Source organism: Trachinotus anak, unplaced genomic scaffold (genome assembly GCF_046630095.1).
Source record: "Trachinotus anak isolate AG129_WGS33_773 ecotype Australia unplaced genomic scaffold, CSIRO_AGI_Tana_v1 ptg000011l, whole genome shotgun sequence".
Lineage (NCBI taxonomy): Eukaryota > Metazoa > Chordata > Actinopteri > Carangiformes > Carangidae > Trachinotus > Trachinotus anak.
This window is the reverse complement of record NW_027273862.1, coordinates 4,454,491-4,478,953: the sequence shown is the minus strand read 5'-3', so window position 1 is coordinate 4,478,953 and position 24,463 is coordinate 4,454,491. Positions and strand designations below refer to the sequence as shown.

Genomic DNA, 24,463 nt, shown 5'->3' with positions numbered 1-24,463 from the left:
ACCGTATTATTTTTATTCTGTTGTCCGTAGCTGCACCTTGGTGTATTCTAATAGTATTTGAGAAGGTGGGAAAAAAATGAAGGCTATGCTTTGTGCCACCTATTGTTAAAACCAGAACAGAAGTGAGGAAGCTTCACAAAGCCAGAGACAGACGTCAGGAGATTCAGCCTGTCTAACAAAAATGTACTGTAATATTTCTCTTAGAACATATCTGACCGTCACTAATTTATACTAGTCCAAACAGTCCATGTATATGTTTGATCAGGATTATTCACTAGAATCTTATTTTTATTTTAAGTTTTGATTTGATTGGAGAAAATACTGGCTGGTGAAAACAATTCCATCTGAGTCTATGAGCAAGACTTTGAAATGTATTGAGTGAAACTTGATGCACCCAGTACACTCAGTAAAATGCTGAGTGTATCAGTGATGCATTTTGCCTTGAATCCATATCTAACACACTGCAGCCAGTTGGGGAATTTACTCACCTGTTATGAGTATGTGGATACATAAGCATTGGTTCCACCCTAATAAACCACTAGAATGTAGCATATAAACACACTGTGATTTGCATCACTGAATTACATATTTAGTCAGTGGTTCAGGTGAAACCACATGACTGCCTACAGTAAACTGAGGGATAATCCAAATATATCACAAATACCCAACTTTCTCGAAACCCAAAGAATTATATTCCTCATCTTGGCATCCGGCAATATTAAAGCTGCAAAATACTGAGAAAAAGAAGCCCTTCACTACAGTACGTTATACATTATTAATTACTTTTAATTATTCAGCCCTTGGAGAAAAGTAAGACAAGCATTAAATGAATGAATTATTCTTTCCAAAATGAAACATGCAGATGACAAATATCTATTTCAGCTACCATGTCACCGGTTGCTGCCTTAGATACACAATGAAATTACATTGATTTAGACAGAGCCCTCTAAATATTTCAACATCTCAGTCGCTTGATAAGGAGGCAACAACACACACTAATTTCTAGATGCTTCAAAATGAGTCAGTTCCAGCCGCTGGGATGTAACTGCAATGTCTCTGAAGAAGGGCAGGAGCTTGTCATTGCCATGCCATGTTGGTGCTCACTGATTCGTACACTTTGAAAATTGCTAGTTTGAAGGTTTCACATGTTGGGAGTGACAGGATAGGCAAGGCTGAAGTATTGCTTGGAAGCTGGCTGCTACATGCTGGTGGCAAACAGCTTCCAAGGTGAAGCCCTGAGGCAAAAACAGCAAATCCACCTTGCAGGGAGTGAAAAATATTCAATTTGAACATATAATTAAGGAAAACATCCTTTTGTATGTCGGATGAAGAATTAGTCTCATTGTCTCTTAGTGACAGTGAGTCATCTTTCTTCATGTGAGTGTTTATATGCTGCAGATTTCCTCAGAAATGAACAGTGGTCTCAGTCTGTGTGCAATCTGAGATGAAGGGTGTTAAACCATCATTTTTGTGTGTATTTGCCTGAGTGGGCAATGATGTAGCCATGGCTCATTGTAATCTGTTGGTCTCATCTGACCTGTGGTCATCTGCTGAGGTTAAAGGTCACTGAGAATGATGACAGCTTTGGCTTTCCATGAGCCTCAGATCTGGAAGAGTGCTGATCTGGCTGAGGGAGGCTGCCTGGAAGGTGATCTGGCTGTTGTTTTCAATCGCTTGAGAAAACACATGCTGATGTGTGATTAGACACATGCACACATGTAATTATATGCAAGTTGCTTGAGGCAGATCACACATTAAAGCTGACCTATGCGCCTTTTAATCAGTGTATGGATGTGATATAGTGAAGCGGGAGAAAACATGATTACTGCTGAGGATAATCCCATTCTATAAGGCTGATGGCTAACACATACAATCCTATACCACACACACACACACACACACACACATACATACATACAAGCAATGTCAGCATGACCCTTAGTTGATGTTCTTAGAAAGTATTGTATGTATCTACACAGCAATGTAGCAGCAGGTGGTAAATACTCCCTTATTACAACCGTACTTCATATGTCATCTGACACTTCTCAAAGCCTCTTATGGTCAGCATGAATGCTGATGATGGTACTTCAAAATGAAAAAAAAATATTATTATAGCTTCAGAGGGCAGCAGAGAAAAGAAGAGAAGTAGGTTTGGTTGCATCTGGCTTCACTTTACATGTTGCTGTTTGTCTGTGAGAAACTGTGCTCTGCAGCAACATATATTTATTTAGTTGTGGCTACTACAGCTTAAGGTATAATGTGCTGTACTACCATGTTTCTATTTGTCCACAAAGGCCTCTTTAAGTATGTCCAAAATGTATCTGATTCAAGGTAAAAACTGTGAAACTGGTTTGTGGTCTTTAAGAGGCTTTTGATTTTCCTGAAAAATATTCATGGAGGGACAGAGTTCTGAGGCATTTGTCAGCCTTCTGAATTTACATTATAATTTATTTTTCTTTTGTTTTTCCATCCTTATGGAGGGATGTGTATGTTATAATTGGTACTGATTAGGTTCAAACTTTGTCAGTTACAGATGAAGGTTGTTACACACAGCTGTGAAGCATGTAGTGTTATTCACCTTTTGCTTTGTTTTGGGTTGTTGTCTGTTCTGTGTTTGTGCGTGCTGCATGTTGTAAGATGCTTTATCCATAATGTTTATGGTTTTATATGAATTTATTTTTTGGATAGAATAAAACATTAAATTCCAAATGAAACCATCTCTGTATTCTATGATGGGATTGTCACAGTAAACGCCAGGTTGATTACTTTGTTAATGAGGTATTGCTGCTACTTGCTCTTTGTGTCGGGGGAATTCACCCAAACCTTGTACTGGTACTACAGCTGTACACATGCGCATCCATTGTTAAACCTAACATTAATGTGGGCTTAAGTTCCGCCTTGTTCTATTGTTATTATCATTATTATTATTATTATTATTATTATTTGAATGTCCTTTCCGTGTGGGCTGCTTCTCATCATCCAGTGGAATTGGATGATGCAGACATCAGACAGGTGATTCATGGTCTATGTCTCTCTAAACACAAATGTTTTTCTGTAATCCAGCACTGCAGTAACACAGCTAAACTCCATTATTCATTTAATTTGAATTGTAATGACAATTGTGATGTAAATGTATTATTTCCTCAGCTAGCTGTATCAATAATTGAATACATGGCATGAATGGCAACTGTGATGCCTGATGCCACTGCTGCATAATTCTAGTTAATTGAATAGTTGGGGATAATTGTATATTATTATAATTGTACTGTTGCCAAATGTTTTGTAGATCATTTGTAGATCATTTTGTAGAAACCAACTATGATACTATACGGTATAAATGTAAATGTAAATGGGGCATAAACACAGCCTTTCAGGGAAGGAGAATTCAGTCGCTTTCTTCATATCAAATGTTTATCAAAGAAGCACATGAATAGTCAGACATCTGTGTAGTCTCTGATTTGCCTGGAGAGAGTGAAGAATCTGGTGCATACGTGGTAAATGCTACGCAGTGCCATGCCATGCTGTGTCACCTGCACCTGAAAGAACAAAACCTTATCATCAGGCTTCCTGCGGAAAGTTACTTTCACTGTTGCCTCTCGCCCCCCCAAGATCCCAAATGATTGTTTTTCTGCAAACATGGAAAAACCTATAGGAGCTCGTTCCAGCAGGGAGCAACAGCCTTGTATTCTTTGTTGTGATTTAACAATGTGTGAGCATGTGAAGTGTGTGTGTGAGACAGAGCAGGAGAGAGACAGAGAGAGAGTCTGGAGGCGCCGTCTGTCCTGTGACCTGGATATAATGTGGACCCTGAGGTGTGTAGTTTCAGAAGGTGCCGATGGAAATTACACACTACACAAATATGATAACATAAATACACATGGACACAAGGCACGCACGCACGCACACACACACACACACACACACACACACACACACACACACACACACACGCCCTGCATCTGTCCTGCATTTCCTAATGACTGTGTTTCCAAACAGTCATAAATGGATGTTCTGTCCCCCTAATGTGACTATTAAGTAGACCTGTGTGTGACTATAACAGTGTAACAGCTTTGTAGTTTCAAGTCGATGAGTTAATCCATAAGTTCAGATAAAATAAATGCCTGTATTGATTCTGCCTGTTTCTTACTGTCAACATCCTACAGTGAGTCTGCCTACAATATAGTTACACTTAAACAACACGAGATGTGAAAAACACAACAACGGCAATTTTTTCATGCACCACTTACAGAAATTTAAAGTATAATCAACTGAAAGTGAAGAACACGAAGATGCTAAGAAAAGTGATAGTTTATGTGCCAAAAACGACAAAAGCAACTTTCCAAGATGGAGAACACTGCAAAGTAACATGCAACTGAAGAGCGATGAACAGGACTGCTGGGTTCCTCCAGCATCTACTGGACGCACTAAATGTCTTTATCTTTTATTTATGTTGGCCCCTGAAATGATGGGGTTTAAGACTGGGCTTTGGCTGGGAGACAGTCAGAGACTTGTCAGAGACACTCCAGCGTTGTCTGGGCTGTGTGCATCAAGTCACTGTCATGCTGAAAGGTGAACCATCACCCCAGTCTAAGGTCGAGTGCACTCTGAAGCAGGTGTTTTTTTTTTTTTTTTAATGACTTCTCTGTATTTGGCTGCATTCTTCATTCACTCAATTGTGACCAGTTTCCCCTGAGCTGAAATGTCCCCTCACCCCCCATAAAGCTGCCACCATTGCATGGATGGCATTAGCAGTGCCTGGTGTTTGTCAGACAGTGTTTGGAGACTTCAATTTCTGTCTCATTCAACCAGAGAACCTTTTACATCCAGATCTGAGTCCTTTAAATGCTGTTTCACAAAGTCCATGCCAGAAAGGACTGATTGATGGATTGCTGCTGAGATGGTCGATCCTGCGGGTTCTCTCCTCTCTGCAGAGGACGTCTGAAACTCTGCTAGGATGACTGTTGGGTTCCTGGCCACCTCTCTGACCAAGGTCCCTCTTTCCCAGCTGCACAGCCAACTCTAGGAAGAGACCTGGTGGTTGCATACCTCTTTCACCACACAATTATTAAGACCACTGTGTTCCTGAACACTTGAAGCTTTAGAAACAGTTTTATACCCTTGCGCTGCTCTGTAAATGACTAAATGATTTGAAATTAAATTTATAACATAATAAAATGTGCAAAAAACTGAAGGTCTCTGAATACCTTCTGAAGCTGCTGTTTATACTATATGGTCACAGCTTAGGCAGCACAGTGCATATATGGCCTTCTAGTAGTTTTAAGGTCTTGTACAGTAAGTAGAAAAACAAGTTGTGCAATTAAAAGACAAATATTTCCTTCTGCTGTGTCTAAAAATAACTTCATGTGTTCTTAGAGCTGGGGTGGGCGTCAATGGGTCAAAATTCCATGATCACCTTTAAGCATATTGTAATGCAAGTAGTCTGAGAGCAAACTAGACCTCTGCACCTCCTCTTGGCTCTGTTTTCAGACTTTCAATAAACTAGCCTGTGACAGGAGACTTTGGCCAATCACAGGTCTTTTCAGAGAGAGTGAGCGTTCTTATTGGCTGTTCTCAAAATGCAAATGTGCACACGTCCCTTCAGATGGAAACATGTCAATATCTGTGAAGTGTTTCCAGAGATGGAGAGAACTTGTTGTACTCCTCCTGGACAGTTAACAGACTGCTAACTTCATTTTCCTGTAACATCCCACATGTTGTAGTGGTTGGTCGTGTCGGTAGATTTACCATGAAAGCAGGCGATGAGTGGCCATGTTGAATGCTGCTAATAGTGCAGACTTATGCTAACCATAGCCAAAGGCTCATGGCTGCGCCTGTGTTGCTTGTGTTATGTGTGTGTACAAAGCACATGCATGTGTTCATGAGGAGAGAGCTGCAGCAGGGTGGTGGCATTTACAAATTCTGGTGTTTTTTTTCCTAGACCTCTCCCTTCCCAGCTTTAAATGACCTCCCAACTCTCTATTTATTCCTTCAGCCCCCCCCACCCACCCATCTGTTCATTGTTCCATTAATTCCACCCGATTACTCTCATCTCACACCCTGTCTCCTTCCCTCGTCCTATTTTGAATACTTAAAAAGGCATTTGTTTTGCTGGGAGGAGGAGTGACACAGACTAGCAGGACTTCTATCTTAAAAGGAGCTATAAATAACCATCTGGAAGGACGAAGGAGAGGAGATGGAGAGGGAGGAGAGAGGAGGAAGGAGAGGGATGGAGAGGGAGTTAGAGTAAACCAGCTGTGGGCTGCACAAATATTTGGTAAGCAGAGAGCATGTGGTTAGAAGGAAATCAAAGACAAAGCTAAGCCCAGTGCAGGACGGACTGCAGAACGCTACTGAATCCAAAGCAGGCGAGTCGACAGGAGACATTTCATTAAATCTTAACAAAAACAAAAACAAGCATATCTCATCACTCAAACATGACCTCTGAAACCTTGCGTCTTTACTAGAAAGAAGCAATACATATCAGAATTACCATGACTTTATGCATTGATTTGGTGGGAGCCCTCTACGTACACACCAAAGAAGCTCCTAAGTCCAACCACTGATACTGTTTGCAGGTTACGTTTGTTTCTCTGGTGCGCATCAGTGGTAGTTAAGAGGCCTGGTTTTCCTGGCTCAGGGTTTGAAAACAGAAGGCATCTAAGGAGACTTCTCTGACCTTTAAACTATTCCTGTTTCTCATCACCCTGACCTCATTTCATCTCTTCATTCCTCCTCCCTCCATCCTCCTCTTTCCTATACATGCTGATGATGTGACTTAAAATGTTACTGCTGGGGTCAGCTTGTATTGGGAAGGAGTTCTGCGATAATGTCCATGGCTGAGTACAGGATTACAATGCTCAGGCTTAAAATGAGAAGCAAGCGGAGGAAAGGGAGGGAATAAAGAGAGAAGCTATAGCTCATGTGATTAGAACGGGTGAGACAGAAGTCATTTCTAGATGAGGGTGACCACAAAGAGTTAAGCCCGAAAGGACTTACTGGTGATTATAGAGCCTGTACAATAAAGTGTGGTTCAGATGTATATGTGTGTGTGTCTCTTTTGAAGCTCTTCATCAACACTTACTATTTCTGACGAAACAAGCACTCAAACCCTCTAAGAAAGACGCAGACACACACACATGGATAGATAAATCAGTATGCATAGACAGTCACAGCCCTGACCCTTTCAGATATCTTATCTTTATCTCTGGGGCCAGATAATCCATGCAGGTCCTCCAACATACACACACACAAACGCAGACACACATACATCTTGGTGTCCACGGTGCTTATGTCCTGGCACATGCTGTAATGATTTTTAAAGGGCTGGCTTATCAGTTGTCATGTCTGTAAACTGAAGAACACACTCACCTTAGCTGTCTTCCCTCCCGGTCAGTGCTCTCACAAACCGGATGGTAATCTCGTCTTTATTATAGCACAATGTCACAGATTCCTATTGCTCAGTGTAAATCATTTTAAAACCGAATATTCTGCAGTTAAGGACAGTGTCATGAATGTTAAACTGTCAGCAATCACATTAATTTATGTCTAATTTATGCTTCAGCTAATATCTTATGATTTATTAATGAGAAGATATAATTAATCTACTTTTGAAAACTAGAGAATGTACTGCTCCTCTGTTGGTGAGAGTTGTACTTCAAGGGTTATGAACTAAAACAGGTTAAGACTGCATGTCCATTTTAAACCACACGATATAAATCAAATGATTTTCTGTCCGTGTGAATTAGCATTAATGTGTGTAGCACAAATAAGGTGTATTTTTTTTAATCTTTATATTTCATTATCCTTGCACTGCTTTGTTTTATTACTGCACAGTCAGAGTCAACTGCTTTTAGTTTAGCTTGACAACTGAGAAACATACCATATCAATGGGGCAACTGTTTATAACGGAGGCATTTTTTTTCCCAGCATGAGAACGTATCATTACAAGTACAGTAATTTCACAGTAATTTAATGAGTAAATCCGTCCTCCATGTGCCATCTTTGAAAAAAAAAAAACATTTCTAGTGTTGAAAGCTAAACAGATTTGCATAAGCCATTTAAGTATGCATCTTGAGTTATTAGGTTCCAATCAATTCAATTTTGTGTTCCGCTGGAATACTATAGTTAGTATAATCCCATCAAAATGTGCAATGTTACATGAAAAACTCAAATGTAGGTTACAGAGTGAAGCAAGTGTTTGTGAGAATTGAGAGAATATGGATTTGCATGAAATCTATGATTATCAGTTCCCTGAAACCAGAGTAACAACAATGCAAATCCTGTTTGTATGTGACTGTGTGCTACATTTGCAGGGCCTGCACATGCTGACACTGTGTGCCTCAGCAGCGGTGGCTCATGAAGTGAGGTACTGAAATGATTAGTTGGAGTGGGGTTCAGAGACCTACTTGACTGGATTCCAGGGGAACCCCTGCCAAGTAAGGATTAGTTTAACTTCATCTCATTCATTTAGTAGACATTATCTTAAGTAAGGGTCTTACAGGAACACTAACACTTATGTGTGTATGGTCCAAAATGATTATGATAATAACAAGCGCCCTTACAGATGTAGTTTTTCTTCAACACACCACACCAACAAACATGACCCCATTTGAAGACTCCTGTGACAAAGCACAAAGTGGAGCTCAAGGGAGAGTGTGTGTATTTTTTCCCCTACCTGCCACTGGTGTTGCGGAGGACCACAAGGGCATCAGGGAAGCCATCCAGGTTGTAGTCCCCAAGGTGCAGGGCCAGGGGTTGGCTGGGTGTCCCTGGCACAAAGCTCCAAACTGTGTCCCTCCGCTGGAAATCTGACAGTACCGATACCCACTGCAACAACATCCCAAAAATAAATTACACAACAATCAGAATTAACCAGCACAACACTGGACACAATGACAATGAAAATAGGAGAAAACAGAAGAAAGGATGAAGGAGAAAGAGTGGATATCATTAAAATTAAAGTGTCAAAAAGTCATTTAGTTTCATTCTAGCCTTAAATCTAAATTGTCAGAATTTTGTTGTTCACACAAATTGTCATCAATATCCTGAAAAGGGACAAGGTGAAAATAAAGTTTATCACTTCATTAGTTTAAAGAAAAAGTCACTTAATTAATTAAATTACCTTTATTTCAGTAGATTATAAGATAACTACGTCAATTTGAAGTGAAGGCCAACAAACTGTTGTTGAGATCTGGTGTTTGTTCTTGATCATACTGTTGGCTTCAATGTTGTTTTCACACTGACACAGTAATGCATGTCTTTGCTGCACATCTGGAATTTTGAAGTGCTACTTGACTTATTCACAAAGTTTAGACACAACTACTAGCTCATTGTTCAATAAAAAAGGCAAGGCAGGGAAGAGTGCTCGGATGATGACATGCAGGCAACAATGCAGTCAGAATGAGGCTCAAACCAACATGTTATTGAAGTAAGAGGAACTTTTTATCTTGCTGTGGTGTGCATACACCTACTCACATGTATAGTATGTACAGTCTACCGACATAATGGAACACTGTCCGAGATGTCAGACTAAAATGTTTTCATGTCATCTTGTTGGACTGAGAGCGACGGTGCGGGGACCGACAGGAGCACCAGCCGACCACTTTCAGTGCATTTAATGCTGCTCCCTGATGGTCTCATGCTGCTAATTCAAAACTTTTAACACTGAAGTCAATATCAATCCTAAACTTACTTGAAGTCTTTGAACTCACCTACAGCACCCTGACAGCAAACTGAGACACCAACACTTTTCACAATTACTTTTAGAAAGGCATTTGCCTGAGAAGTAAAATTTAAATCAAACTAATTGCTGGGATTTACTTGCAAATTCTCAATTTAGCAACTCCTCTCCTTGGTGTGGAGTACTGTCTCAAATCAAAGCTGAACAGAGAGAGACATAAATAACCAAAACATGACTCAACTAATCAGAAGTAAACAAAAGACAATCAAAGAAACCAGTTTCTTTGCAAGCACTGCAGTCTTGTCTTTAATGCCATTCTCTTTCCACATCAAAAACAAGTGGGGAAGAAGCTCTCCCACTCTGTTAACCAAACACAAATAAGGCTTCTTTCCCCCATCTTGATGATTCAAATGTTGAGGTAATAGGGCCCTCAAGGTTGTCTTGGTTTACTGTTTTTACTGACTGATGTTTACTGACTGGTGGGAAACAGTCAAACTAAAGAGGTCCACATAGAAAACAACATTAAAACAAACTGTGTGCTGGAGACAGTGTTTTGAAGAAGCTCACTCAGACCATTATCACCTCACTTAATATGAATAATATTTCACTTAGCAGCTGATTCATCTCTCAAATACTCCAGCACTGGTCGAAGCCTTGACTCTCCATCGTCAAAAATACCTTTCTCTCGCACTCTGTCTTCCTCTGATTGCACCAAACTCTGGTGACTGTAGCTGAAAAATACGAGCTATTACTTTTCATTTTACAGAAGAAAGATTTATTAGAACTGCCCATATATTCCCAGTGAACTCATTTTAATAGAGTTCCAACCAGTGACAGGCATGCTGCTCACCCTGCTTTCATTAGTGTCATTTCAATGAACTGTTAGCCAGGACTCCTGTGAATTACATATAATACAAGAGAGGGAGGTGTAACAAGGAGAGAGAAACCATTATCATCCCTAAATCAAACCCTAACACTAACTCCTGAGTAGCATGTATCACCACTCAGTACAGTATCTGGCTGGTGGACCATATGAACCAGATACTTAGTCTTCATTAGTCTAATAGAATCTAATAATAACCCAGGCACATGTGGAATGTAAATTCAAAACCAGACAGTGTTGGGTTGTGTCTGAAATCAATGCCTTGTTCAGTCATTCATCAACAGCCAGATAATAAACACTCAGTTGTTAACTCCATAGTGAGAATTAAACTGGGATTTCAGACAATTAATTATCATACAGTTACATCACTGACAGATGTCGAAAGGCATATCAGTAATATTTGCATATATAAAATGCAACATACTGCCTTGTGGGATTTTCAGCATGTGTCCCTGCCATGGAAACCACTTTTATGTTCCATGGGGAGAATTATTTGAGGCATTATAATGTGGGAATATGTCACAGTTAAAACTGGGACAGTCAAATAAAATGGCAGACAGTAAAAATATGGCGCGCTATATAGTAAATTGGGAGTAATTTTAGAAACACCCATGGTTATCTATCAGATAAGTGTTCCTTATTTCTACACATAAAACATGGCACCTGGCACTTCTACCTGTAGCTCACGAGCAGCCAGGAAACCAGGGCAGCATGGCGAATGCCTATAACAAGAGGAGTATTCCTAAGCCCATAGTTGGTACCCATACACTGTCCAGCCATATACTAGGTTTATACCTAGCCTTGTTTGAAAAAAAGGAAGTTGGCAGCACTGCAGGCTGTAAATATCCCCCTAATAGAAACTGTGCTAATTCAGTTTGAAAGAGCAACAACCTATGGGGAAACTCAAAATAAGTCACATGGCATTTGACTGATCAATGGTGGAGACATCTAGGATCACTTAATTATGATCATTCACTCAGTCACTCAGTCACTCAGTCATGGACGATCACCATTATAGGGCCCCGCTGTTGTGGCCCAGCCAAAAATATATGTTGAGACTCAAAACTAAACTAAATCACCAGTGTAGATCACTAAAACGTGTGTGTGTGTCCTAGAGAGGTGTGTGGCCAGATGCTGGAGGTTTAAACTATTCATGAATGTTAAACAGAGAGAGCAGGTGCAGCCAGGTCACCAGAGAGACACTCACTAGAAGTGCTACTAATGGCTCTTAATATGACCAGCATGTCTGAGAAAGACAACCATCACTACCAATTAGTTTGAAATTTATCACGCACGACTTGATGTTACTGATGTACGTTACCTCCAAACCAGCTGTGCACATTATGTCAACACTGCTCAATGTGGCAATATGAGGGGCCATTGGGGGCCACTTTTCTTCTTGGCGGCCCCAAACATTTGTCTGGTTTGCCTCTGCTGACAGCGCACCTCTACTTAAACCAAAGCTAACTCCAAAAATTTCTCCTTTAGCATGCACTTAACTGTATTATTCTGTATTATTGAAAGGTGGTGTCTTTTCATAGCACATAAAAATAAAATCTAAAAATCTATTTTCTGTTGAAGTCTTACCTTCCTTTGCGTTTATGGCCTTATACAGATATAGTGAAGTTTAGGTTGTTCGGTTTGGACAGCGAGTTTCTTGGATGGACTCGATGTCAGCAGCAGTGAGTGGGCGATGATAGTAATTATGCTTCTTTACATACAGATGGTGTTATAAAACCAGGCGAGCGATAAACCAAGACCCAGGTTGAATATTTTTCCACGGATAAGAAGGAACTTGGAGCTTTAATGCAGCGCTGGCCAGTCAAGCTCTCATTAAATGACTGTTGAGTGATGTTGCAATGTGATTTGAAAGGCTGACTGCCTGCCATATGGGCGTAAAACTTGGCTGTGATTACTGCCATCCAGAGCGGATGGGAGTGCTGGAAATGACCACTGTGCTGTGGTTGGCAGAGAAAAGTGAATAGAGGGAGACCTAAGAGGCTCCTGGCAGCCCATTTGTGACCAGTAAACACAATGCTAGACATGGACACACATAAACATTCACATTTGTACACAATGACAAAGGTGGAACCATTATCACCTTGTTAAAAAAATGGCAATCTTGGTTATATACAGCTTCTGGTGAGGTTCCATCTGAGGAGATCTATTAACCCTGAAAGTAACCGATGAGAGAAAGAGAGTGCAACAGAAAGAAATGGGTGATATGAGAGAAAAGAACGGAGTGAAAATGAAAGACATGCAAGTAGTTTGGATGACTGACAGCTCAATACCTACAGAGAGAGCACTGCTTTACAATCCAAATGACATTTGGCTTCAATCTAAAATCCAGTATCTATTGATTATAAAAAGCTGTACATATGAACACACACATTCAAGATGTGTTAGTTTGAAAAGGGAAAAGATTCTGTAATAACTACACATCATGTCAGCTGTTTTTCTCACAGAGCAGGTGGTCATGTTTTCAAATACCAGCTACATCTTCATTTTTTTTCACTTTAGTCTGCAAGGCAAATGAATTCAGTGGTGAGTTATCTTTATGCTGGAGTCCTTTGGTCTGTGCTCAGTGGTGCCATGACATTCTCTCTCAGGACAGAGTGAGGCCTGTGTTGGCCGCCAGCCTTATCAGCAGACCACTGTGCTGGTGTTTACCCTGAGGCAATCAGTGTACTGTCTGCCGCTTTTTTTCTAACGTTGATTAGAGGAGGACAGAGGAAGCGCACAAGGAATACCAACAGCATCTACTCAACACTGCAGAAATGCAGACACACAAACACAGTATCGTGCATCAGGTTTAAAAGGCTTATCTGTAGGTTCTGTGATGGCAAGATAGCTGTTGATAATTAGAGATGTCATCTTTAGTCTCCAATTAATGTTCATCACTTAAAGACAGCATGGGAGAAGAGCCTGAGAGGGAACAGACACTGGAATGATGATATCAAAACTAAACATGCACATGTGCACACATGCATGCCTTCACTCAAACATACTTAATCAAGCTGGAGTCCAGGATTAAGCCTCAAACTTAAGTGATGCATTATCCTGGCTGTCTCGCTGTAATTGATACATTATACTGTTTCCTTGTATAAAATAAGGTGGATTGTTGCTCTCAAACCTTACCTAATGAGAATACCGTGATGAGTATATTATGAGAACATATGGAAGAACAAAAGCACATGATTGAAAGACTTTATTGTGGTAAAGTCAAAAGATCAGTCTTTTCCAATTGAGCAGAGGGGGAAAACGGTCATGTGCAGCGTTTTCCCTCAGCACGATCAGACAGTGTTTACCCTGCGCTTTGTTTTTATTGCTCAGCAGTATTGTGTGAGAAATCTAGGGGAAATGATGTGGGTGTGAGTGAGGATATTAAAGGTTTCTAATCTGATCAAATCATTTTTTATTTGAGAAGTGGCAATGAATATCCCATCTGACATAGGAACTCCTTAAATAAATCATGAAGCAGTTCCTCCTTTCTCGTGGCTGCAGAAGTTTTGACATTTAATCACTAAATATAGCAGAGTGTTTGAATAATATCAAATGTGTGTCTGTATGGATTAATCTGTGGCCCGATGTCCTCCTGGTCAAAAAGAGTGCTCCTAAGTCTAGTTAACTCCATACTGACATTCGCTTGTTCAAATGTCAACATATTAACATATTGAGTAACGAATTGAGTATGAGTGTGTGCTTGTGTGTGTTTGTGTGTAGGTGTGTTAGCGCAGAGATCCAAATGACCTAGTTAATGGAAATGAAGACAATGATGGGATTTGCGCTCACAGGGTAATCTGAAACCTTAAATGGCAGTGAAGGGAAGGGTCCCGCATACAAATGGCTTTTTACCAAACAGCGGGAAAACATAGACCGTGTGCAGACAGTTTATTGTACCCCATGCTTGCATGCATACACACACAAAACATGGAGTGCACATACAAAAACACACATATAAACCAGAAGGGCCACAAACACAAACCCCCAACATAAAATCACTCTACTGGCTTCACTGACGACTAAAGCGAAAAAAGCAATGGCATGCTCAGAGAATCCCATTGATTCGACTTGGTGGAGAGAGCTCCTGCTTCACTAGGCCAAGAAATTAAAATGTGGGCGGCGTGCAGTGGAGGTAGGAGGTGGTGGTGGGGTTTATTGGGCGATGTAGGGAGGTGTTGTAACATCAACAGACAACAAGCCTGTTCCAGGCAATAACATACAACAGGAAAAAAAAACCAAGTGTGTAATGAAGCAATAGCTTTTTATGATCCCAGTGGTATAATGACTGTAATGTTCATCACATTGGAACTGGCACTGAAAGACAGCATGGGCTTGAACACTGGAGGAGTGGGTGGGAAGAGAAATTGACAGCTATACAGCAAAGTTGCGGGCTGGCTAGTTTAGCTATAATCATGGGCAATGAATGATCATTGCTTTGCAATGCAATGTCTGAAATACTCTACATTAAAATATAGTCTGCAAGGTCAGAATTTGTTACTGGGTCAGTCAGTATTTTCATAAAGAGTTAATAAGAAGACACAGTAGTTTTCTGTCAGTAATATCCTAATACCCCGGCCCAGTGGTACCACACTTCTTTTTCATAAGGCCTTGATGAAATGTGATAAAAATAGAAATAGGAAAAATGACTTTCAAAGATTGGTAGGAAGAGAAAAAGTGAAAACAGACAGACAGAAAGCCGAGGTAAATGCAAATCAGGACTTACTGTCACTTAGTGTTAGTTTGACAGTGTACAAAGGATTTATAAAAGTAGCCAACTGGGGGAATATCAGGGTAATTTTTAAATGTGAGTTTTGTGAGAATGAGGATGATTACATGACTCTATCTTTATATTTAGAGTTCACAGTGATATCATCCATCCACTACTTTTATGGCTTATCCGTACTGGGTCGTGGGGGGCTGGAGCCAATCCCAGCTGACATGGGTACACCCTGGACAGGACATATAGAGAAAAACAACCAGTCATGCTCACATTCACACCTACCATTCTAACCAACTACAGACCCATCTCAAATCTTCCCTTTATAGCCAAGATTGTTGAGAAAGTGGTTTTTAATCAACTCAGCAACTTCTTCAACTCCAGTGGACTCTTTGACAAATTTAAATCAGGCTTCCAACCTCACCACAGCACAGAAACAGCTCTTCTTAGAGTGTTAAATGACATAAGGTTGAACACTGACTCAGGCAAGGTGTCAGTTCTGGTCCTGTTGGATCTCAGTGCTGCGTTTGACACTGTGGATCACAGTATACTGTTGGACAGGTTGGAAATCTGGGTGTCCTCAGCGGGACAGTCCTAAAATGGTTCAGGTCCTACTTGGAGGAGCGGAGTTATTTTGTGACCATCGGTAGTTATCAATCTGATCGAGTGGCTATGACATGTGGAGTTCCTCAGGGGTCAGTCCTTGGACCCCTTTTGTTCAACCTGTATATGCTGCCTTTGGGTCAAATTCTGCAGAATTCTAATGTCAACTATCATAGTTATGCAGATGACACACAAATATATCTTGCACTGTCTCCAGATGACTGCAGTCCAATGGAGTCATTGTGTCACTGTTTAGCGCAAGTCAAAAATTGGATGAACCAAAATTTCCTTCAGTTAAATCAAGAAAAAACTGAGGTCATTGTTTTTGGCAATAAAGAGAAGAGGGCTGCTGTCAGTAAACACCTTGAGTCACTGTCTATAGAAACTAAAGACCAAGTCCGAAACCTTGGCGTGCTGATAGACTCAGATCTGACCTTCAACAGCCACATCAAATCAGTCACCAAATCAGCCTTTCATGAACTTAAGAAAATATCCAGAATTAAGGGTTTCATGTCCCAAACTGATCAGGAGAAGCTGATTAATGCTTTCATCTCCAGTAGACTTGATTACTGTAATGGTCTTCTGACTGGACTCCCCCAAAAAAGTATCAAACAGCTGCAGCTCATTCAGAACGCTGCAGCTCGAGTTTTAACCAGAACAAAGAGATCAGATCACATCACCCCAGTTCTTACATTGGCTCCCAGTCAGCTACAGAATAGATTTTAAAGTTCTGCTACTGGTCTACAAATCACTGAATGGTTTAGGTCCAGAATACATGAATGACATGTTAGTAGAGTATAAACCCAGTAGAGCTCTGAGATCTACTGACTCAGGTCAGATAGTGGAGCACAGAGTTCAGACCAGACATGGTGAAGCAACATTTAGTTGTTATGCTGCACACAACTGGAACAAACTACCAGCAGAACTGAGATCAGCCACAACTGTAAGCACTTTTAAATCCAGGTTAAAAACATTTCTCTTTTCATGTGCTTATAGCTGAGCTCTTTTTAAGAACTTAAAACTCTATCTATTTTCTTTTATTTTATTTTTTTGCCCCTGCTTTTAACTCTGTGTTTTCTTTTGTTTTTATGCTGTTTTATGCTGTTCTTTTTTGTCTTTATGTAAAGCACATTGAGTTGCCTTGGTATGAAATGCGCTATATAAATAAAGATGCCTTGCCTTGCCTTGCCTTGCCTTGCCTTGCCTATGGGCAATTTAGAATCTCCAATTAACCTAATGTGCATGCCTTTGGACTGTGGGAGGAAGCCGGAGTACCCAGAGGGAACTCACGCAGGCACAGGGAGAACCTGCAAACTCCACACAGAAAGGCCCCTGGCCCCGGGTTCGAACCCAAAACCTTCTTGCCGTCTTGCTAGCCACTGCACCACCATGCCACCCCATGGTATCAATCTTCTCATCTAAATACAAATAAGCATCTGTTTCTCCAATCCAGCTAGTTACAATTATCTCACTGTATAGAAAGGGCGGTCTTTAAGCAGGTCTCTGAATTCCTGTCTGGGAACAATCTCCTCGATCCAGTCTGGCTTTAAGAGTGTCCATTCCACTGAAACAGCCTTGTTGTCTGTGACAGAAGCCCTAGGGCAGCCAGAGTTGCAGGCCAGTCCTCAGTTCTTGTCTTGCTAAGCAGCGTTTGATACAGTGAGCCACCGCATCTTGCTATCTGTACTCTCCAACATGGGCATCTTGGGCAAAGCCCTTTATTGGTTTGAATCCTATCTTACTGGGCGCTTCTTCACTGTGTCATGGCAAGGGAAAATGTCCTTAGCCCATCCCCTCCCAACTGGTGTGCCCCAAGGATTGGTTCTAGGACCCCTCGTCTTTGCTATATACACCTGCTATATACATATATCCACTCACATGGCTTCTCGTACCACTGCTAAGCTGATGACACACAGCTATACCTATCATTCCCACCAGATGACCCCACGGTCTCTGCATGGATCTCAGCTTGTCTCTCTAACATAACTGCATGGGTGAAGGAATGTCACCTTCAACTAAACCTCTCAAAGACTTAACTCCTAGTTATCCTGGCCAATCAGTCTCTTCATCATGATATTGATATCAAAATCCCTCCGTCATCCCTTACTTCAACTAAGATTGCAAGAAACCTGGGTGTCATGTGTGATGACCAATTGTCCTTTTCCGACCATGTTGTATCCGTCTCTTGGTCATGCTGCTTTGCTCTTTACAACATCAAGAAAATCAGGCCTTACCTGACTCAGTACCCCACCCAACTCTTGGTCAAGGCCATCGTTGTCTCTCACCCCGACTATTTCAATGCTCTTCTGGCAGGCCTTTCTCTGTGCTCAGTGAAACCCTTACAGATGGTCCAGAATGCAGCGGCCCGGCTGGTCTTCAATAAACCCTAAAGGGCACATGTCACTCTGCTACTCATCAACCTACACTGGCTACCCTTGATGCCTGAATCAAATTCAAGTCACTAATGCTTGCCTTCAGAGTGAGTTCTGGATCTGGACCCATCTATTTGAACTCAATCATACAGCTTAATGTTCCTTCTCGGCTATTACGTTCCTCCAGGGAATGTCGTCTGGCATGGCTGTCCCTGCACACAAGGCAGTCTCAGTCCTGATTGTTCTCATTTGAGGTTCTCTGATGGTGGAACAAGCTACCAAGTTCTATCAGAGGATCTTCAAGAGCGTCCCTCTTTATTTTCAAAAATCTCTTGAAAACTCATCTCTTCCAAGGGCAACTCCTTTCCTAAAAATCAGAACATGTCTAACTAGCACTTTTTGATGCCCTTCCTTATACAGTCTTCCAGCACTTATTACATTGATTTTGTACCTAAAACTTACATGAAGGTTTCCCACTGCACTGTAGCTTTAGTATTGTCCCTCACTGGTAAGTCGCTTTGGATAACAGTGCCTGCCAAATGAGCAAATGTAAATGTAAATGTACTATTTCTTCCTCACATAAATCTTGTTGTCAAGCAAGTCAACACATTTGTGTTCAAATTTAGTTGTTTGGCTGTCCACTCAACCCAGCTGGTCATTGAGTTTAACTCCCCAGATTTCTTATGTGTGTGTGGCCTTGCAACACAGATCTTGTATGATTACCCTTGTGTGGTCAGTTATATCTTTAACCTAAGTATGGTCAACATATAGAAAAGAGAGGATTCACAGAGCACACCTAAAGTAATTACAACTAATTTCTCATACCTCTTGTGCTTTTAAGTACATATACTCTATTCTAAATCTACTCTTTTCTAATTATGTACGCAATGCACCTGCAAAGGTTGTAGTTCACTGCCAATATTAGGAGGGACAGTTCATCAAAGGGTCAGTACAAGTGTTGTTACTGTAGAGCGATGATGTTATGGCTCACTGTGATGGCTTTTCTGCCTGTAGTAGTCATGTTTCCACATTTCTAACCTTCAAAGTGTTTCTATCCATGGGGATGGTGCCTCTATCTGTGCTGACGACTTCCACATTAACTAACTATGTATAAACCAACACACATTGCCCCTCTTTATCCAAAATACCAAGACACAGATTGTGTTTTACTATCAGGTGGAAATAAAGCAATAGTTTATCCTGGAAAAATGCAGTCAGGAGCCAGAGATGGAGTGAGACCATATGTCTTTGTGTCACTAGGGCAGGGTAGGGATGCTGCTACCTGCTGTCAGTGTCACCTCTTTGACCACTGACTGACCGGCTGACTGGGATGACTGGGAGGAAGCTGTCTGGCTCACACTGGCTGCCCTTACACTGTCTGGGCAGCAGCAGCAGTAGGCAGTTGGCCCAGTCTTCATGGGGGCGGTATGTGTGTTATGCATGTGTGCATGTGAGCATAGTAGGCATTTTCACAAGAGAAAGACAAATATACAAAAACAAATGTAAATATAATTCAGAAACGTAATTCAGAAACTCAGTACCATCAGTTTTACACCTGTTCTGTTTTAATCTTATTCTTATATAGAGGTGAGTTTGTTGCCTCTGAGGGATGTAAAAAAAATACCAAATTGCATTTATGAAATGAATAACAATCTATAGTAATCACTGTACAATAAGTGAAAATGTTGTGTTCTTCCACTGTAATGCATAAGGCCTTGCACTGATAGTAAGGGCATTAGTTCCTGTACAATTTCTTTGTTTTTGTCTTCAGACACCACAAAATATAGTCAACATGAGCTCACACAAAAGAACAATAACACTATCCTCATCCATCAGTTATTGACTGTATCTGTTTGCCACACTTTTTGCCGGGGAATGAGGCCTGTGGCCAAACAGTGACCATGTGGGGTCACTCCCTCACTGGTGCTGGATGGACTGAGTGTGGGAAAGGTGCATCTGACTGAACTACAAGATGCAGAGAATATTTATACTATATTCTTTGTAGGGAATACAACTAAAGGCAGATAGACAATATCACAGTGATTCTAACTATGTTTGTGCTAATTCATTTGGTTTATCCATCTTCAGCAAGAAGAAGGAGAATAAAGAGTGCTGCAACAGATGGTCTGGCCCCACAGAGCCTGATCAACATCATGGAATCAGTCTGGGATTACATGAAGAGAGAGGAGACAATGAGACAGACTAAATCCACAGAGGAACTGAGGCAACTTCTCCAAGATACTCAAACAACCTACCTGCCAATTACCTCGAAAAACTGTGTGTGTACCTCAGGGAATTGGTGCCCACAAAGGGTGGTCTCCCTAAATATTGACATGATTGAGTTTTTTTCCATTTACTGCAATTTTCTGTGATGAATAAATACTATTCATGGCATATTCTATGATAAAATTATAAAATATAAATCCTCAACTCTTTACTTCCCAACATAAAAAAATGTGTTTGCGTGAGAGATAAAGTGAATAAGGTTCACTTAATTGATTGTTCATCCTCTGCCAAATTCTCTGAACTTGACTATGCACTTCATTGTTGACTTAAGAAAATCACTAAGGGAATGAGGGAAAACAGCTCCAACTCTGTAGATGTGCACAATGTACTAATTAGTGTAGTATGTTGCAGTATTCTGCAGTGTAAAGCAACTACTTAGACTCGCATGTTAAATTTCAGATCTATGTTGAAGTCTAAAAAATGTTCAGTAATAGAAAGTTTGTAATGGTCTGTGTAAATCTAATGGCATTTAATAGAGGGTGGTTGGTTTAATTATTCATCTGATTAGAAAAATCCATTTGTAAAGCCATTTCATCAAGGCTTAAACTACTCAGATGTCATTTAGCAATATTGCTTAGCTCTACCCCATAAACATCCCTGTACTACATTGGAAATGAGCCATGGCCTTAGATACACACTCACTTCCAACAGCCTAGATGAAATCCATTTTTTATTCTTGTAGAAGTGTCTCTGGTGTTCAGGAGGTCTTTCTGCTAATTTCTTTTTTTGTATCTTTGCTACAATTTGCTTGACAGATGTAACACCCACAGCCACATAATCACACTTTTGTCTGCAGTAATATCCACTTGTGTTACAGGATGAAGGAGCATAAAAAGGGAGGTCCAGAGTGCAATAAACGTGAACAGTGTGTGTCTGTGAAAACGGAGAATGAGGCAGAGAGGTCTTGGGAGCCACCTGCGGTTTCCTCCAATATGGTGAACTAAAGGCCCTGGAGCTGCTGCAGAGGCAGAGGCAGAGCTGTGGCTGAGACTGCAGGAAGGACCCAATGAATTGTTGTTTGGAGATGAACTACAGACACACATTAGTTTCTGCTCAGCGGGACTTCCATGCACACCCAAAGGCATCTCACCATGTCTTTGCCTGTATACATATTACTAGCCCTATTCACTCTCCACTCCTCTTTTCTGCTTCTCCCACCCTCATTCCATCTGATGGGATGTTCCTCTCAAAGTGGCGATAAAGGGACAAGAGAAAGATTTTTTTTTTGCCCTCTCTTTCTTCTTTCCTTCTCTTATCTTCATTTCTTCCACCTCCTCTCCCTCCCTCCCTCACCCTCATTTTTCTTTTGAACATCAAGCTCTCTTTTTTCTTTCGATTTCTCCCCCCCCTACTATTTTCTCTGTCTGTTACACTTTTCCCTCCTCCACCCCACCCTCGACTTTCGTCAGTGGGCCGATATCTCTAGGGAAGACATCTGCTGACAAGCTGCTACAGTAACATGGCTGCGGACTCACTGTAATGGAGCCACACACCCACACACCCACACACACACCTACACGCATGTGATGTAGATCATAATTACAGCTCACAAAGTGTTTACACCCCAGAATAACGATGAACTGATGAGATCAATACTGTGATGTATGGCGCGCTGGCTCCTGCAGATGGAGGTTATCATTGTGATCGTGTGTTGTTATCACCGTTCCATGAAAGCATGGAAGCTTAGAAAGACTCTGTTTTCCTCCTCACTCCGCCCACCCTTCCCTTTCCGCTTGTCTCTCTCTTTGACAGTGATGACTGTCTCTCAAACGCAGAGCGACACAGAAGACAACATGTGTTCACTTTATCCGTCAGTGCATATAAGTCTTCCTCTCTTCTGCCTCCTCTCCTGTTCCTTCAACACTCCTTCCTTCACTTCGTCCTTCAATCATTTAGTTTTTTGTTTCTGACAGGCAAACAAAAGCAGTCATGTCCATAGGGAGTGTCTCTGTGTCTCTGTGCGCGTGTCTTCTTGTGTGTACATGTGTATGTGTGGGCGGACATGCAGATAAGCCTGTAATATTTCTATTTTGGATTGAAAGAAAGTGGAAGCGAGTTCTCTGGTGGCAGAGGAAGGAAGAAAAAGGAGTGGGGTCTCCTGCCAACTGGTAGGATGCAACTGAAAAGAATCACACAAGATGGTACGTAGGTGGTGGGGGTGGAGATTGTGTGTGTGTGTGTGTGTGCGTGTGTGTGTGTGTTGTTCCATGTGAGTGGAAGAGCAAAAGGAAGTGAACATGTCCGCACACATATATTTATTTCTCTGTATGCATTAATCGGATGGGACCGCATGTGTGCATATCAGTTATTTCTATCTTGCACAGCTCTGCGAACAAAATGACATCCACTGGATCAGCGCCGACGTCTTTCTAAGCAAGAGCCCCCTGCAGTGAGCCTCCACTTTAATGCCTTCCTGAAATAGACAGACACTGCACAGAGAAACAGTAGCTGTGACACTGCAATGGAGCCTATGGTAGGTTGGTCTTTCATAAGTCCTAAAGAGCATAAAGGAGAAGGGAGCGGGCAAGAAAGAAGCTGAAGACAGACAGATTGGTTGTTGAATAAAAAGCAATTTGCTAAGAAGTGACCTCCGTCAGTCATGAGAGCTGTTACCATCCTCTGAAAGTCGCAACAGAAGAAGTAAAGTCAGACTGTAGTTCATGTTCTTTTAGCCATGATGGCAGTAACTTTTAACCTCTACCATGGTGCTGATCTTATTTTTAGTCATTTTAACTGCTTAAACATTCAACTGCTTAACTGCAAATCATCTTGATTGTTGGTGTATAATACATCAGAAAAAAACAACAACAAAGGTTAAAATGAATCCTCATCAAAATTCCCTGTTCAAATTTTCACCTTTAAGAGGCTTCAATAAAAGAGTGTTTGAATTTTTTACTTAAAAAATGACTAAATTCACCAATCAATCCCCAATTAATTTTCTGTCAGTTGCCTGATGAATTTTCTAAAAACTTACCAGACTAAGTTTGTTATTTAAAAACGATTGATATGCCAACTATTTTCTAAAACTATTCTACAAACATTCTTTTAAACAGTATATCATACATGCACACATTGTTCTCTGCCCTCATCCTCCTTCCCCAGCTCTGTGTTGTTTTGTAACAGTGTAAAAGTGTAAAATTCAATTTTAAGAATCAGTGAGAAAAGAGTACAAGCTCTCAATAGCACCTGTTTGTTGTACTATAGTATATTTTTCAAGAAGTTGAATTTTTGTTTTACAAAAGTCAGACATCAATTCTTGAATTTTTATCAAAGATTTGATAAAAGATTGAATGAGGGAGCTACACAGAAACTCTTAAATGATTTAGACAGTATAGGGATTTCTTCCATTTTTATTAGCTGAACTTTTATTGCTATAACTATGTAGAGTACTAGTTATTTAAATACAATTGACAAAGACCCAGTGTATCCATACTTTGTGATCTATCTATGCCTCCTCAGACCATTTAATTAAAAGAAAAGAGCAGAGTTGTACAAATCAGAAGAGAAAGGAAGTGTAACAAAGAACAAAGCAGTGTCAAAGAGTTTTGAGCGGAAGGTTAAGGACAGAGAGCAGAGTAGAGCTGTGGTGTTATGAAGGATGGTAGAACAGAATAATAAAGACCAGCTCATGGAAGAGTGACAAAAACAAACAATACTAGGTCAAAACCTAGTATATGGCTGGACTGCGTGTGGTGAATGTGTGAAATTGAGGACGTGGCTGAAAACTGTTGTGGAACTGCTGTAAACAACTGACGTCGTTGCATCCTATTTATATTCTGTCTGGTGTCAGCCGGTTTCAGCCCTATATCTGTTTGCTTCTCTCCTGCTCTCTGTGCTCACATATGCAGTATTTTAATAGAGCTATATTCCCAATAAAGCTGTTCTCATTTACATGTTTTTCTGTTTCTGTTGTCAGACAA

At 40.8% G+C, this 24,463-nt stretch overlaps 1 protein-coding gene across 2 annotated transcripts in view; it reads right to left on the bottom strand.

Annotated features, from left to right (window-relative positions):
• Positions 1–24,463, bottom strand: part of itfg1 (integrin alpha FG-GAP repeat containing 1) — a 156,532-nt gene that overhangs the window by 68,753 nt on the left and 63,316 nt on the right. For both annotated transcript variants that reach the window (XM_071489191.1, XM_071489190.1), the window contains exon 10: positions 8,675–8,826. In XM_071489191.1, coding sequence (XP_071345292.1) covers positions 8,675–8,826 — 152 coding nt within the window. The remainder of the gene's footprint in view (positions 1–8,674; positions 8,827–24,463) is intronic.